The sequence below is a fragment of the Rattus rattus genome, chromosome 7, assembly GCF_011064425.1.
Source record: "Rattus rattus isolate New Zealand chromosome 7, Rrattus_CSIRO_v1, whole genome shotgun sequence".
Classification (NCBI taxonomy): domain Eukaryota; kingdom Metazoa; phylum Chordata; class Mammalia; order Rodentia; family Muridae; genus Rattus; species Rattus rattus.
The window spans coordinates 18,629,867-18,647,394 of record NC_046160.1 but is presented as its reverse complement, the minus strand read 5'-3'; the positions used below and the strand labels follow the sequence as shown (position 1 = coordinate 18,647,394).

At 37.4% G+C, this 17,528-nt stretch overlaps 1 protein-coding gene across 3 annotated transcripts in view; it reads left to right on the top strand.

Moving 5' to 3' along the window:
* The window catches only part of Birc6 (baculoviral IAP repeat containing 6), a 191,750-nt gene that overhangs the window by 88,622 nt on the left and 85,600 nt on the right, over window positions 1-17,528 (top strand). Inside the window, exons 21-32 of one of the 3 annotated variants that reach the window (XM_032908919.1) lie at window positions 651-784; window positions 2,028-2,162; window positions 5,949-6,136; window positions 6,867-7,190; window positions 7,448-7,547; window positions 8,859-9,073; window positions 9,225-9,433; window positions 9,881-10,227; window positions 11,175-11,394; window positions 11,907-12,040; window positions 13,124-13,234; window positions 16,789-16,916. In XM_032908919.1, coding sequence (XP_032764810.1) covers window positions 651-784; window positions 2,028-2,162; window positions 5,949-6,136; window positions 6,867-7,190; window positions 7,448-7,547; window positions 8,859-9,073; window positions 9,225-9,433; window positions 9,881-10,227; window positions 11,175-11,394; window positions 11,907-12,040; window positions 13,124-13,234; window positions 16,789-16,916 — 2,245 coding nt within the window. Of the gene's footprint in view, window positions 1-650; window positions 785-2,027; window positions 2,175-5,948; window positions 6,137-6,866; window positions 7,191-7,447; window positions 7,548-8,858; window positions 9,074-9,224; window positions 9,434-9,880; window positions 10,228-11,174; window positions 11,395-11,906; window positions 12,041-13,123; window positions 13,262-16,788; window positions 16,917-17,528 lie in introns of all 3 variants that reach the window. The other 2 variants (XM_032908918.1, XM_032908920.1) reach the window with 2 other exon arrangements.

The window sequence follows — 17,528 nt, the reverse complement described above, 5'->3', positions numbered from 1 at the left end:
TCAGGAGAAGCATAGTTCTGGGATCAAAGGCCTGTTCCACCATTCCCAGCTGGTCTTTAGCCTTTACATTTTTTCCTTTAGATTTTATTTTATTTTACATGTATGAATGTTTTGCCTACATGTGCATATATGTGCTACATGCATAACTGGTGCCTATGGATGCCCAAGGGGGTTGCAGATAACCTGGACCTGGAGTTATGACTGGTTAAGAACCATAATGTGGGTGCTGGAAATCAACTCTGGTCTTCTGCAACAGCAGCAACTGCTCTTAACCACCAAGCTAGCTTTCCAGCCGCTGGTCTTTAGCCTTTGAATTTGGGCATGTCTTATTTGCAACACTGCTTTTGTGATAACTTTATTTATAATAACTGATTTATGATAAAATTTTCTCATAATGATAGAGTGGGAGAAAGAGTGTTTGTTTTGTTTTGTTTCTCCCTCCCATACTTCATGCTCTCCATAACAGTCTGTTGGGTTGGCTCCCAGCTTATTGTAATCATTTGTATTGACTCTGGACAGTGTTTTGAGTGTAATTTTCTCTTGTGTTCACTGAATTTGATGATGCTTTAGTCAAACTGTTTTGAAAAGTGAATAGGTAATTTTTAAATCACTGAAAAGTAAAATATTTAATGCATTGCTTCATTTCTCAGATATGGATTATACAGCTCACCATTTGATCCTGTCCTTTTTGACTTGGAGATGAGTGGCTCTTCTTGTAAAAATGTATACAATAGCAGCATCGGTGTCCAGTCAGACGAGATTGATTTGTCGGATGTCCTTTCAGGTACTGATCCTTGTAGTAAATGAATGAGAAGCGAATAGTTCTGTGTTTATAGTCAGCTCATCTTTCTTGTTGTCAGGTACCTAGTTTAAGTTCTCCTCTCTTCTTATTGTATCTACCCATACTTTCTGTCTTCAGAACACTAAAGTGTTTTTTGTTTTCTTTTAGAACTTAGCCATAATGCCTGTGAACTATAGTGATATGCAATAATGTGTAAAGTGTAGCTTTTGTGTTTGGCTTTGAGTGAAATATTACAGCAAAGCCTTTGTTATGTTTGGGTTAATCAGTAGAGGCTGAGAAATTGTTTTGAGATTGTTTGAACCTTGATGAAATGTCTCTCTGAAAAGTCTGCACTCGGTGCCACTTGAGAGTGTGCAGCTGCCTGAACCTTCCTGGCCAACCTGGAGTTCTTCCTTTTGATTCTGGCTTAGCCACGGCCAAAACAGACTGACGTTTGTGTGGGTTGTCTGCTTTCTCGGGCAGAAGGGCAAGACAACTGTCGTAGTTGGAACCTTTCCCAGCCCCAATTAGTATGTAATAATTGTATAGAAGTAACTGGAATGAGCTAGTCTAGGTCAGTCTTTTCCAAGAAAGTTGAACTCTTCCACTCCTTCAGAAAATGAAGGCTTAGTATCTTGTTGAGATTCTCTCTCTACTGCTGCACCTATGCCAACACCTACAGTAATGATTTGTTAAACCAGTTGACTTAAAAACGCAATTTCTTTGTCAGTTCTCAAGGAAAAAGGAAAGAAACCCATCTAAATTGTATGTATACAGTTTGGAAATTCAAAATCTGAACTGTTTGTCCACCATTGTTAATGGTCAAAAAGTTTTAGAATTTAGAGTATTTCAGAAGTGCAGATTAAGAATCCTTTATAGTGAAGTATGCAAATATTAAAACAATAAAAGCCGTTTTTAATATTTAAAACATGTCATGATGCAGTTTGGTTTTGTTTTTTGTTGTAATCATTTCAGTGTAATTTTATTGGTCAAAAGATTTAGTTCATACAAACCTACTTTTCTTATTACTGAGAATTCCTACCAAATGCCTTTCGTTTGTCTCCACATTTATCTGAAGAAGCTAGTTTCTCTGTTTATGGGTTTTCTTACTGTGCCCTCTGTTGAAGTAGTGTGTGAGCTTTGTGCATTTTATGCTAATTAAAGTTGGCTAAATAGTCATCAGTACTGCTACTCCATGCCTTTGGTAGATTATCTTCATGTACCATAGGTTTTCCTTTGTGCACAGGGAATGGAAAAGTCAGTAGCTGCACAGCTGCGGAGGGAAGTTTCACATCTCTCACTGGACTTCTGGAGGTTGAGCCCCTTCACTTTACTTGCGTGTCAACTAGTGATGGAACCAGAATAGAAAGGGATGATGCAAGTACGTTTACTGGTATATACCTTCTTTTATTACATCCTTTGTGTAGTAATATACAAAAGTGATACGACCTATTTAAAATTAGGTCTTTGTTTGCATGGTAAGTAGAAGACCTATGGGAGAGAGGGATGTTTGGGGGGAATTCGACAAATAGTTTTACATTCAAAGTCAGTTCAGGTTTTTTCCTTTACCCAGTGAATCATTCCTTTAAATCCTTTTATTTTTTATATGTATTTTTTGTCTGTTTATGTGTATTTATTTTATCATGTGATATATCAGCTAGAAGGATGAGTATGGTAGAGTCCATGTTTCCATAGTCATTTTCAACCTTCAGATCATAGCTAATTTTGTTTATGATTTGGATATCCTGGTGTTACTTGTTATACTTCAGGTTAATAGTAGTTTGGTTGGGTTTTACTGACTATCATCCCTGGAATACTGAAGACGACAGCCTGGGTTTTATAACAAGCGCCTGTTAGTGCAAGTGTTGAAATGATGAAACAGTGACACTACTGATTTGATAAACTGCTTCCTTTAACAGTTGTCTGTAAGTCATGCAAATGCTTATTTTCTTTTTTATTTTTTTTCTGTGCCCTCTTATATTTTATGATTAATTTATGTTTATAATTCTATTTTGGCACGAAGAATTTAAATTCTATTGTTAAGAATATTTGTATTTTGGCCTATTCTGTTTTTCCTACATAGAAGGACTTGAATAGTATCTTAAATTGATTTTACTGGGAAACTAATTTAAGCATGTTCTAGTTCACCTTCTTCATTAACTTAACAGTCCAAGGCGTAGCTCTGAGAGAGAATACTTGCCAAGTGTGTTCAAGAATTTGGACGAAGTCCCTAGTTTTGCCAAAGAAGCAAATTAAAAAACACCAATAAAAACACAGTTTTTAGGAGGAATCACAGAAGTTTATCATCCTGGATTTTGCCTCTAGAAGGGATTGAGTTTTAAAAGAATTTGTAAGTTCATTTGAGTGTATTTAACTTCAAGTTTTGCTTTGTACCTTTTCATTGTAGAAGTAGCCACTAAGTTTAGTTTATGTAGTGTGAAGATGACAATATGAATTGAGATTCTAGTAAGGTAAAAGTTGATTTGTTTTCTTACACTGTAGTCATTTCATAATGCTAACCAAAAACTCTTCACTTATAAATCAAGTTTTTTTCTTTTTTTTTTTTTTTTTTTTTCGATTCTGGGGACCGAACCCAGGGCCTTGCGCTTCCTAGGCAAGCGCTCTACTCCTGATCTAAATCCCCAACCCCCAAGTTTTTTTCTTAGAATGTATCATGAGATTGATTAGTTGTTTTCAGAAAATTCATGTTGCATTAGTTATGTTTTGAGGAACATAAGAAATGTAATATTATTTGGACAATAGAGGTGGCTCAGTGGATAAGAAAGAGCCCTGGGTGCTTCTGCATAGGAAGACACATATCTGGTTTCTGGCACCTACCTGATGGCTGACAACCATCTGAAGCCTTAGTTCAGGGGGATTTAGCATCCTCTTTTAACTTTCATTGGCACTAGGAGTACATTTGGTAGGTACACTCACATATTAAGGCAAAATATTCATACATAAAAAAATAAAGCTTTAAAATGTTAATAATAAAATACCGCTGGAAAACTGTTCAATGTATGTCTAGTCCATTCCCTCCTGCAAGTATCAGTGGAACTAGTTCTTCTCCTCACATAGGTGGTCTCTGCATGTGCTGTGTTTCCTTTTAGAAGTAGAGCTCTTGGTAGACAGTGCCAAATTGTCTTAAGTTTCCCCGCTTTGGGGAATAGATTAAGAATCTATTGTAAACTTTATACTTCCTCATTTTAGATTCATTTATCTATGAATGACATGGTTATAGTATTTCATAAACAGAACAATACAGTAGCATATTCTGCCTAATTAACACTACTGATTTGAAAATTTAATGAGTTTGTATACATTCATGTTTACACTGTCTGTAAACTTAGCTACTCCTTCATTGTTTCTTCACCTAAAGATTGGAGCCATGACATTTTGCCTGTGGAGTTTATTGTAAGCTAATTGTGGTCACTTTCGTGAATAGTATCATTTAGGTGCTGGACATGGTGTGCCTTTAATCCCAGCACTCAGGAAGCAGAGGCAAATAGATCTTTGAGGTAAAAAGTCATTGTAGTCTACAGAAGGAGTGCCCTAGGCTACAGGACTGCAAGGGGCTGAGGCTTAGCTCAGTGGTAAAAACCCTGTATTGAAAAAAAAAAAAAAAAAAAAAAAAAAAAAAAAGAAAAACTAGCTAACTAGCTAAGTAACAACTAGCAACTAACTATCTATAGAATGAATAAATGAACGTCATTTAGTAGAAGTTTGAAGCCAGCCTAGTGTACAGAGGATATCCCAGGATTCCTCAGGCTACTCAGAAAAACTTTGCCTTGGAAAACTAAAATAAATAAACGAATAGGGAGGGAGGTAGGAAGTTTGGTAGGCAGGTGGGTCTGTGGGTGGGTGGGTGGTTGGATGCATGGATCAACATGTAAGTAATGGATGCAAGATATATTGTCATTATAGTAGTTACCTCTTCCCCAGTGACACATTGTAGTAAATCTGTAAAGAGATCCGATCAGGTAATAATACAATTATTAAGATATTAAAAAAAAAAAAAAAAAAAAAAAAAAGTACTTTTTTATTTGCTTTTAATTTTATGACACATTGATGTAAAGTCTAAAGTAAATTATGAAATTAATCTTATATCAAAGTTTGAAAATATTTTTTATAAATATAAGTGGGAAAGTGTTCATTTATAATGTATTGCTAAATTACATCAAAAAGTCAAATTTTGCTTTTACTTGTGAGTGTGCTTGAATAAGCGCAAGAAGTAGAAAATAAGGTTTTGTCTGTCTGTATGTCCTTTGTAGTCCTCACCTCTGTCTAGTCTGTAGATTAAAATAAGGAGATTCAAGTTGGAGAGGTAGCTTAGCAATTAAGCACACTTGTTGCACATTTTACTTGTTGCAATTAAGCACATTTTACATATGCATATTACATATGTGTCAGGATATACGTATTTTACAACTGTCTATAAATTTATCTCTGGGGACTTCTGATCTCTATCACACCATTAATACATGTGGTGCAGCAGACATGTACGCATGGAAAACACTCATTTACACATGAAATAAATGTTTTCTTTACAAGAGGAATTCAGTATCTTTCCGTACTTAAAATTTAACGTGGTTCTTGTGGGGAGCTCTTTCAGTTTTATTTTTTGAGACAGCATCTTACTACATTGCCCTGGCTGGCCTGGACCTAACAGAGATCCACTTGCTACAGATGATGGTATTGAAGGTGTACCATGCCTTACTAAGTGGGGAGCTTTTTTGAGGATTGAGAGAATGTTCACAATGTATACGGATATTAAAGATAATGTTAAAATTTCTTGAGATTTTTTTTTTTATATCATGAGAATGATTCTATACTAGAACTGAAAAGCAAACAACTTAAGATTGTTAATTTGGGATTTGCTCTAGCGCCTCTTGAATTTGAATATCAGTTTAGTGTTACTACATTGCAATGTTCATATGGATATGGTGGTACTGGTCCAAGGCTCAGTTTATGAGCATGGGTCTCTTAGCCTTTCAGGCAAGTGCCCTGTCACTGCAGAGTTAGAACCCAACCTTTTGTTTGTTCGTTTGTTTTTAAAGTTATATACTCCATATAGTTTTAATGACAACTGTGTATTTTGACCATGTGCCTCTGTGAAGCTTTTCTTCATCCTGGTGTCTTGTTTTGTTTTTCCCTTGTCTCATGCCAGTGAGTTCCTTCGGGGTTACTCCTGCAGTAGGTGGACTATCATCTGGCACAGTTGGGGAAGCCTCGACAGCCCTGAGTTCAGCAGCCCAGGTAGCTTTGCAGTCTCTCTCTCATGCAATGGCTTCAGCCGAGCAACAGCTACAGGTGCTGCAAGAGAAACAGCAGCAGCTTTTGAAGCTTCAGCAACAGGTTGGAGACCATTTGGCTCTTTGTTCATGCTGTCTCTAAACTTCAAAAGCTGAAAAGTACTGTAGAAATGACCATTGTTTTCATAAAGGAAAGTAGGTTGTCCAATCAGAGCTAATCATTTTCAACAAAAGATTGAGGTAATGTCTTTGTGACATGTTTAAATGTATTAAATTATATGAATGCATGTTACTTTGTATGTGGTTGATACTTTTTGTGTAGTCTTGGAGTTAATTCTACTTTTATGTTTAAGCGCTCCTGGAGAAACAGTATATAGTTACCAGCTACTGTTTTCATGGGACACAGACTGTAGGATGTCATAATATATAGGACATTAATTAGATTCTAAGTACAGCAATTATGATAACATGGTTTATCGATTTAATTGCTAAGTGCTACCTGTGCAAATTCTGCTTGAGAAATTGTGTCATGTCAGTTAGCATTGCATTCACGATGGTTCATTTCATTTTGAGCAGACAGGTTTCATTATTTATATTTAATTGTTGTGCTTGCTTTTCACTTTTAGAGAACTTTCTAGTTCCCTTAATATATAAGAAAATTTTGTACAGTGTGCCAAGAAGGGCTCCTAACGAGGCAGTGCGTCATTTGTTCTTAAGTCCAGTTATCTACTGTGCCCAGGGTCTTGTGACTCATTTCGCTGTCTCAGATGTAGTCATCAAGTGCTCCTCACAGCGTGGGGTGCTTCTATAGGTGCTGCTTACGTCTTTTACAGAAAGCAAAGCTGGAAGCAAAGCTGCACCAGACAACAGCAGCAGCAGCAGCAGCTGCATCAGCCGCAGCAGCAGCAGGTCCTGTGCACAACGCTGTGCCCTCCAACCCAGTGGCTGCTCCTGGATTTTTCATCCATCCGTCTGATGTCATTCCACCCACTCCAAAAACAACGCCACTTTTTATGACTCCTCCTCTCACTCCGCCCAATGAAGCCGTGTCCGTTGTGATTAATGCTGAGCTTGCACAGCTTTTCCCAGGCTCCGTCATTGATCCTCCAGCAGTGAACCTTGCTGCACACAACAAAAATGCCAACAAGTCAAGAATGGTAAATGCTGTTCCAAGTAAATGTTGATGCACAGATGCTTATCTTTGTAAATAAATTCTGACTTTTAAAGTCAAATGTTTATATTATCATGAAAATATGTCAGGTCCTTTTGCTTTTATAAATTATCTCTATGTATCAGGAAATGAGACTTGTTAATTTAATGTTATGGTTAGGAGTTTTTTGTTTTTTTAAGAGCAAAGGGTATTAGTACAGAGTTATATTGTTTTTGGTTTTTTTGATCTTGTTTTTTTGTCTAGAATCCACTTGGTTCTGGTCTGGCCCTTGCAATTTCTCATGCCTCACATTTTCTCCAGCCGCCACCTCACCAGTCCATTATTATAGAGCGAATGCATTCAGGTAATCTTTGCATTTCTAAAATTATTGTTCTTGCTTAGTCTCTTGGGCCCTTATTATAATTTATTACAAATAAATTACATGTGCTGTCAATTAAGTACCTTCTACTCAGAGTAATAGCTACAGAAGTTGTAAGATTGTTTGGGTTGGGTAGTTCCATTGAAACAGTGAGGTTTCCTGTATCTAAGGATTTCCTATTGAAATATAAATAATAGAAATGCTATGCTTAAATTCTTATTGCCATTATACTAGACTTTGACTGTGTGGCAGTATCCTAAGACCAGCACTATAGCTGCATTTGTGTCATGTCGTGCTCCAGAAGTCTGTAACTGACATGGGTGCATACATATTGACAGATAAATTTTAGCTACTTTTAACCTAATTCTACTAGCTTTTAGTTTTATACTATAGGAACAGGAAAAAGTTAAAACATCCTTATGGAGAAAATGGACATACTGAGTCTGTGTTTTTTATTGTATGAACAATTGAATCATGTTTACTCTAGAAGAGGGAGTTTTAAAACTTAGAAAATTGTCTTGCTATTTTCTTCCAATTTAGTTACAAATTGGTAGTAGCATTAGTGCTTATAACGTGCAGAGAAAAACTCTGTCCGTCTGCTTGTGAACAGTTGTGTGTGCTGTAGTCTGACTTGAGCATGTGGACTCACTGAATCATGGGAGTCCCGTGAGGGACCAAGCGTGGCTTCTGGAAGAGCAGTGTGTGCTCTGAACGTGCATTGCGTCCTACTTTTAATGATTGTATTACCATGTCATTTTCTATACATACTAAACCCAAGACTTTCACAGGTTACGTGATACATTGCGTCCTACTTTTAATGATTGTATCACCATGTCATTTTCTATACATACTAAACCCAAGACTTTCACAGGTTACGTAATACATTTTGGTATGTCTAATCTATCTAGTGATGAAATTAACACAAATATTCAGCTTCGGACTTTATAGGTTTTCTTTTTAATGCATTCACTGGATTAGTTGTTAGACTAATATTTGAAATACGTATGAAGTTTCACTCTATACTTAACTGCTTTTGTATTAACAATCTTAAAATTTTTGACTTAAAACTATAGTACACTTTTGGGCAAGTTTCAGATTAAATCCGAAGCCGTGACATTCTGAGCAATTATAGAATTTATGAATAAATGTTGGTAAAGCTACTTTTATTTAGCTACTTCTCTTATGGTTTAATAAATTGATATTTATTTTAAGAAGCATGGTTTAATGTGTTTTGGATCTATACTTTGGTCACATGATCGTGTTTCGATGGCTCACATTCTTCTCTTTCCTATGTAGGAGCCAGGAGATTTGTGACCCTGGACTTTGGAAGACCTATACTGCTGACAGATGTACTGATCCCTACGTGTGGAGACCTGGCGTCCTTATCAATTGACATATGGACATTAGGAGAGGAAGTGGATGGAAGGCGTTTGGTAGTGGCAACTGATATAAGCACACACTCATTAATTCTTCATGACCTAATCCCTCCACCTGTGTGCAGATTCATGAAGGTAAGAACTTCAGGAAAGTAACTGTGCTCTTCATGTTTCTTAGTACTACATTGACATATTACTAAAGAGTATACCTATATTTTTAAAAATACTTAGCTCCGATTTTTAAACTTTATCACGTGTGTGTGTATTTGCAATTTTTTCATTTCAGATCACCGTCATTGGACGTTATGGAAGCACTAATGCTAGAGCAAAGATTCCGTTAGGATTTTACTACGGGCATACCTATATCTTACCGTGGGAAAGTGAACTGAAGTTGATGCATGACCCGCTGAGAGGCGAAGGAGAATCTGCCAACCAGCCAGAAATTGACCAGCATTTAGCAATGATGGTTGCTCTACAAGAAGATATACAGTGCAGGTTAATGGAAATTTGCTTATATATTTTCTTAAATTATTTCTGTCAAGGAATGTTTTCTGTATCTACATAGAAAAGAGCAAAAGGAGGATGAACACGTGTACATTACGGCAGGGTTGAAAACATGAGAATATTGTTAGCTAGTTGGTAGTAGCATTTAATATTTGTGAAAAGTATTTATTTTGTTTGCTTGTTTGTTTGTTTTAAGATAGGGTCTCTATTGTAGCACTGGGTGGCCTAGAAGTGACTGTGGCTGTTAACCAGCCATAGATGACTGCACATTTTCACCTCTGGAGTACTGGGATTAAAGGTGTTTGCTGCAGTGCCTGGCCAAGAATAATTCTTCACAGTAGTTGTACTTTAATACATATCTTTTAAGAGATGTGCTTTTTAGTGTGTAGATACAAAAGAAGACTGAAGGAATGCCTGTTCATTTATTTTTACTCATAGATATAACTTAGCCTGTCATCGTCTGGAAGCTCTTTTGCAGAGTATTGATCTTCCTCCTCTCAATAGTGCGAACAATGCACAGTACTTTTTGCGAAAACCAGACAAAGCAGTTGAGGAAGACAGTAGAGTTTTTTCTGCTTATCAAGATTGTATTCAGCTACAGCTTCAACTAAATCTGGCTCATAATGCAGTGCAGAGGCTCAAAGTAGCCATAGGTGCAAGTCGGAAGACGCTGAGTGAAACCTCAGGTCCAGAAGACCTGATTCCGTCGTCGTCCACAGAGCAGTTGCGCACCATTGTGAGGTACTTACTGGACACGCTGCTCAGCCTCCTGCACTCTTCCAATGGTGTGTATTTGCCTCAGTGGCTTAGAGACTGGGAATGTTTAATATTTTTCTGCTGCATGTTTTGGGTACACAGACTAACTTTCTGGGGAATTTTTTTTTAACGTGTGGTACTGGGGATTGAATTGTTAGTTTAGACATGCTAGTTAGGTACTCTCCACTGGTTTATCTAGATATTTAGTTTGATATTCTGTTTGCTGTACTTTAGAAATTTTTGTAGATTCACACATTTATTTTCTCCTTAAAGAGTTATATTTTTGTTGCCAAGTTATGTGTTGAATCTAGGGTTTGGCATGTGGTAAATGGGTGCTTTGCTACTGGCTGCATCCTCATGCCTTTTATTCTATTATTTCCTTGTAAGCTTTTGTTCTTTTGTTTTATTTTTTAGAGATAAGGCTTCTCCTTGTAGCCCAGGCTTTCCTAGAACTAACGTTGTAGACCAGGGTGGCCTCAAACTCTGAGATCTGCCTACTACTTATTCTAATGTTTCTTAAATGAATTTTAATTTCTTAGTTTGTTTGATTACTATGCTTGGTATTTGAGTGAGAAAATATTAAGCATTGCATAAAGGTAGAATAATTAATGTATTCTGACCTAATACTGTAGTAGAGTTTTCTAACCATGAACTCGTTTGAATTGCTCATTTATGCTTATAGTCCCATCTCTTAAGATGTCTGATTTTTTTCATTTATACTTATTTTCATATTCACTTGTAAGGGAATTTAATTAACCTGACCACAAAAACAAGGAACACAATGTATGTGCTATCTCTTCTTACTGCTAAATATTTTACAACTAATTTCTATATAAAAGTAGTAAATAAGTCACAAAATAAATAGAATGTAGTTGTTTACTGATTCCTGGGGGGAAATGTGTATGTAGATGTACTGGTGGTGTTCTTAACACCATACATACACTTAGATAAGTCATTTGTTTCTTCCCTGTAACAGGGCATTCTGTTCCTGCAGTTTTGCAGAGTACCTTTCACGCTCAGGCCTGTGAAGAACTGTTTAAACATTTGTGCATCAGTGGGACCCCAAAGATAAGGTTGCATACTGGCCTTCTCCTTGTTCAGCTGTGTGGTGGTGAGAGATGGTGGGGCCAGTTTCTTTCTAACGTTCTTCAAGAGCTGTATAATTCAGAGCAGCTTCTCATCTTCCCACAAGATAGGTAGGTTGGAGATATCAGTGGTGTTTATTGTAAATGGTTTTCACTTGTAGAGTCTTTGTCAGAGTGTGAAGTTTTGTTTATGTGGATAGTAAATATGTGGAGAGTAAAATAGGTCTTCTCATGGTTTGGCAAGTCCTAAAAGAAGAACATGAGCTCTATTGTGTTCACCTTCTTAGATTTTCTGGATCAATCTATGGGATTTTACAGATATTAGTATGTATTTTCTAAAGATCATGCTGTGCCTTGTATATTAAATGTGATTCTTAGGCTCTAATAGAGATTGTCTCCTAAGTGCCTGATTTCTTATGGGTAATTAGACAAAGTAACCAATAACTAGAGTAGAAGCTCATTTTACATCACTTTTCCTGATGGAAATCTTTCTTTATAACTTACCAATGAATGGTTTAAAGACGCAAACAGGTTTTACAATAATTCCTTTGTGAATGTATTTCTTTAAAAGTGGGACAATTTAATTGATTCTCACTGGTCATTTTCTTTGTATCTGTTTGCAGGGTTTTTATGTTACTCTCCTGCATTGGTCAGAGATCACTTAGTAACAGTGGAGTATTGGAAAGCTTACTTAATCTCTTGGATAATTTATTGTCACCTCTTCAACCAGAGTTAACCATGCACAGAAGGACAGAAGGTATTAGATAAAGTGACTGTCTTTAGTATTTATAGTTTCTTAAGTACTGTTTTATGAAATATCTGTGATGTACTTTAATAGTCACTGCAGTCCATTTTAATCATGCTATGTGATGTAGGCTTTAGAATGAATAGCTTTCTTCTGGCTGACGACCACAGCAAGTTGTCTTTCAACCCATTATTTGACCGTGAACGTAGATGGTTTGTATTTTATCTATCTGTTCATCTACCTTAAGGTTTTCTTGTTTGGTTTTGAGACACTGCCTCACTTCGTATACCTCTCTGCGCTAAAACTTGCTATTAGACCAGCATGGCCTTGGACTGAGAGGTTCTTCTTCTGCCTCTGGAGGACTGGGATTCAAGTTGTGTACCATCATGCCCAGCTTTTTGTTTGTTTGTTTTTGTTTTCATAGACTGGATTTTATTATGTAGACTTTGCTGGTCTGGAAACTCATTATGTAGACCAGACTGCTTTGAACATAGAAAGATCCACCTGCCTCTCTCTCCTGAATGGTGAACTTGAACAATTTTGTAATCTTTCAGCCTCCATATACAGGCATTGAAAGCACATTTCGCTTTTGGCCAATAATAGGTTTTTTGAGCATGAATAAAATAAGCTATAGAATATAGTTGTTAGTATGAATTATAAGGTGTGATAACACATTTTATTTTAGTTTCCTGTGTGTCCTATATTTTCTTTTGTATCCTGTTCTTTCTGTTGCTGTTGTTAAAGATTTATTTATTTATTATATGAGTACACTACAGCTGTCTTCAGATACACCAGAAGAGGGCATCAGATCTCATTACAGATGGTTGTGAGCCACCATGTGGTTGCTGGGATTTGAACTCAGGACCTCTGGAAGAGCAGCCAGTGCTCTTAACCACTGAGCCATCTCTGCAGCCCCTTGTATTCTGTTGTTCATTAGATGGTTTTTCTACTCACTTTGTGTCCGTGATTGTCTAGTTTTAAGGTATATTGTAATATGTTTGGTCATGATTCAGTACATTCTTGTTTGTAAGATGGTTTCTCATTTGTCCTTAGAACTCATGTTTACTTGACTCTCCCCTTCTCGTCTCTCTCTAGGAGTCCTGGATATCCCCATGATCAGTTGGGTTGTTATGCTGGTGTCCAGGTTACTGGATTACGTGGCCACTGTTGAAGATGAAGCAGCAGCTGCAAAGAAACCTTTGAATGGTAAAGACAGGGAAAGGTTTCTGACAGGTATCAGAAGTTTATAATAACGTGTTGGTGGGGATTTTCAGTGGCTCCACGCTTGTTCCTGATCTGGCTATTGGCCTGGAGATAACCAGATGTATGTAATTTATGTAAAACATGAGTTAATTTTCTCTAGGAATCTGCTGAGAAATAGAATTATTTTGCAGACACCCTTCTTTGTCTGGATATAAATTTTGGTCAGTCAGCACATGTGTTGGCTCCACCCCTGCACCCATACTTCAATACTTTCAGAAGTGAGAGTAGGGCAAGGGAACTTGTGGAGGATTTACAGTTTTTACTTGTTTATATTTTATCTTTGAGATTATATTTTAATTATATTTCTCCCTTCCTCTTTTCATTAAAATTTTATCTTAATGTAGTATGCCATTTTTTAAAAAATACTATTCAGTTTAGTTCAGTTGCTTTCTTTAGCGACAGTTGTCCTTTATTTTTTTTAACTTGAAGATTCTTAACATTATCACTTAATTTTTTAGTAGGCTTGGAGCACAAAAGTTTACAAATGAAGGGGAATCAGACATCTATCTACAAGCAGGTGTATTCTTGCATTCATTATAGTTCCCAGTGACTGGAAACAAGTCTTGAGGCGGATGAGCCTCACTGTCAGTGTAGCAAATGGAAGCCATGCGGCGCTGTGCTTTGATATAGTCGTAGTTTTGGGAAGGGCGAGAAAGAGCACTCTCAGATGCAGGATATTTATTTTTTGTTGGTGTAAAAAAAAAAAAAAAAAGTGTGTATCAATTCATTTCCTTAGTTAAAGGATTGGGAGCTGGAGAAATGGCTCAGTGGTTAAGAGCACTGACTGCTCTTCCAGAGGTCCTGAGTTCAATTCCCAGCAACCACATGGTGGCTCACAACTGTCTGTAATGAGATCCGATGCCCTCTTCTGGTGTGTCTGAAGACAGTTACACACACACACACACACACACACACACACACACACACACACACACACACACATCTCAAATAAATTAAAAAAAAAAAGGATAAAGGGGTTAGGGATTTAGCTCAGTGGTAGAGCGCTTGCTTAGCAAGCGCAAGGCCCTGGGTTCGGTCCCCAGCTCCGAAAAAAAGAACAGAAAAAAAAAAAAAAAAGGATAAAGGGCTAAACATTAACATTGAATTAACTGTAATTACAGTTTTAGGTTGTATAGAATAAATTGTATTGGAACTCTTGTTTTATTTTTATTGTTTGGTATTATCAAGGAGGAATGATGGGAAGACATTTTCAGGGTTTGACGATTTTGAACTAAGATGATTAATGGGTGTCAGAAATAGGAAAACATTTTAAAATTACGAATAAATTGATCAGAAGGGGGTTCTGTATGGAGGGCATGTCTTTAATTCCAGCTGTTGAGTGACAGAAGCAATGTGTTCTCTGTGTAAAGTTCAGCTAGAGCTGTGTAATAGTGCGACCCTATCTCAAAACAACTAGAAAGACCAGAGAGGGAAGAGTGGCTTCAGGCCAGACTGAAGGAAAGAACCATGCACAATATTGTGGATTAGTTCCAAAACACAAGGGTAGGTGCAGTTATATAGCCTGCCTTTTGAACTGTTAAACCCATTTTGGCAGTTATTAATCTGAATAGCCTTTTTTGGTGCTTGTACAAAAACTTTTTAATATTATTGTCAGGTTGGGGATTTAGCTCAGTGGTAGAGCGCTTGCCTAACAAGCCCAAGGCCCTGAGTTCGGTCCCCAGCTCCAAAAAAAAGAAAAAAAAAATTATTATTGTCTTTGTTGTACAAAACCTTTTTATTTAGTAGTTTGTTGTTGCTATTATTATTTCTTGTATAGAGCACATCAAAGTTATATTGTTCAAAATGAATTATTTGTGGGTTTTGGTTATTGTTTTGTTTTTGTTTTTAATTAAATACTTTACATTTCAGCCGATGCCCCACCCCTCAGGTCCCACCCTCCTTCCACTGTTCCTCATTCCCCTTATCTCTGAGAGGGTACTCCCTACACCCCCCACCCCCCAGCATCCCCCTTCCCTGGGGCTTCAAGTCTGTCCCACCAAGGCCAGACTAGGCAGTCCTCTGCTATATATATGTGCCAGGGACCTTGGCCCAGCCTGTGTATCCTGCCTGGTTGATAGGTCAGTCTCTGGGAGCTTCTTGGGGTCCAGGTTAGTTGAGACTGCTGGTCTTCCTTTGGAACACCCTTCCCTTCAGCTCCTTCAGCTCCTTCAATCCTTCCCCTAATTCCTCCACAGGGCTCCCTAAACAGCAATCCAGTGGTTGGGTGTAAATATCTGTATCTGTCTCAGTTGGGCAGCCATGCAAGGCTTCTGTCTGTAAGCACATCATAACATCAATAATAGTGTCAGGCCTTGGGGTTCGTTCTCCCCTACCCTACATGAGATAGATTCCAAGTTGGACCCATCACTGGACAGCCTTTCCTTCAGTCTATTCTCTATTTTTGTCCCTGAATTCTTCTAGAAGGAACAATTCTGGGTCAGAAATTTTGACTGTCCGTTAGTAGTCCTGTCTCTCCACTTGAGACCCTGTTTATCGACTAGAGGTGGACTCTTGAGTTTCTTCCCTCCACTGTTAGTCATTTTGGCTAACTCCCAGGTCTCTGGTACTTTGTAGAGGGTCCTCTATCTCCCAACCCCATTTCCATTCTTTCTCCTGGCCCTCTGGACTTCTCTTCTGTCCACTCACCCCGTACCCAATCCTATTCTTTCCCCCTCCACCTCCCTATCACTCCCTCCCTTCCTCTTTATGAAACAGTGCTGGTCTAACTAGCTGTCTATATGTAGAAAATGAAAATATATCCATATTTATCACCTTGTACAAAACTCAAGTCTAAGTGGATCAAGGACCTCCACATAAAACCAGATACAGTGAGTCTTATAGAAGAGAAAGTGGGAAAGAGCCTCGAACTCATTGGCACAGGGGAAATTTCTGCCATAGAATACCAGTGGCTCAGGCTCTAAGATCAAGAAATTGATAAATGGGACCTCATGAAACTGAAAAGCTTCTGTAAGGCAAAAGACACTTAATAGGAGAAGTCAACAACCTACAGATTGGGAAAAGCCTTCACTAACCCTATATTCAACCAGGCCTAATACCAGAATATATAAAGAACTCACTAAGTTCACCTCTGAAAAACTAGCTAACCCAATTAAAAATGGTTTTGGTTGTTTGTGTGTGGTTTATTTATTTTGTTTGTTTTTGTTTTTGAGATAGGACAGCCCTTGCTGTCCTGAAACTCTTTGTAGACCAGGCTGGCCTGGAACTCAGAGATCTTCCTGCCTCTGCCTCTCACGTGCTGAGATTAAAGGCATGGGCTACTGCTCAGCTCAAAATTAATCTTAGGTATTATGACAAAGTGTCTGGACTGCTCATGAAGAGTTTGTATACAGAACTCTGTTGTCATTTGTTTAACCTATGTAGAGTTGTCTTTAAAATGTTCTTGTATTGGTTGAAATGTTGTGGTTTTTGTTTTGTTGCATGGGAATTACTCCAAAGTCATATTTAAAAGAATTATTAATAAAAACTTTTCTTTCCAGGTAACCAGTGGAGTTTTATTAATAATAATCTGCATACTCAGAGCTTAAACAGATCCTCCAAGGGAGGCAGTAGCCTCGATAGATTATATTCCAGAAAGATCCGAAAGCAGCTTGTCCATCATAAACAGGTAACGTCTGTAACTGTTGAGTTTTGAGTCTGTCATTTGGTGTCATCTGCTGACCTTAGGCAGGTGTGCAGCAAGCTGCCTAGGTTATTGCTTTACTACTTTGGTGACCAAAATTGTAAAATGGCAAACATAGCCATTTCACTTAGTTTTGATATTCTTTAAGCTTCCTGGTTTTCTGTTTCTATTGTTAAAGAATTGTTCTGCTTGTTTAAAGGGTTTGTTGATTTTTGTTTTCCTTGTTCTGGTTTTCCTTCCAAGCTGTCATTTTGTTTTGTTTTGTTTTGTTTGTTTTTTGTACAAACCCAGTAACAGTTATTTTTAAATTCCTCATGGCCTCCAGTCAACCTTTAGATGCAGTTATTTGTCATCTGCCCCTCTAACTTTTAGATTTTAATTTCCTGGATATTATATAATACTGAATTTAAGTTTGTGAAACAACCTGTGCTCATTTTTTCATCTAGGATATTTGAGTGTGCTAAGAAACTTTTCTTTCTTTCTTTTTTTTAAATTTCTAAGTACATAGTTTTAGTGCTTGGAAAAATGGACATACGTTTTCTGACGTTAGTACATCATCATTTTCTCAAAGAGGCCTTCTATGGTTACTAAATTGGA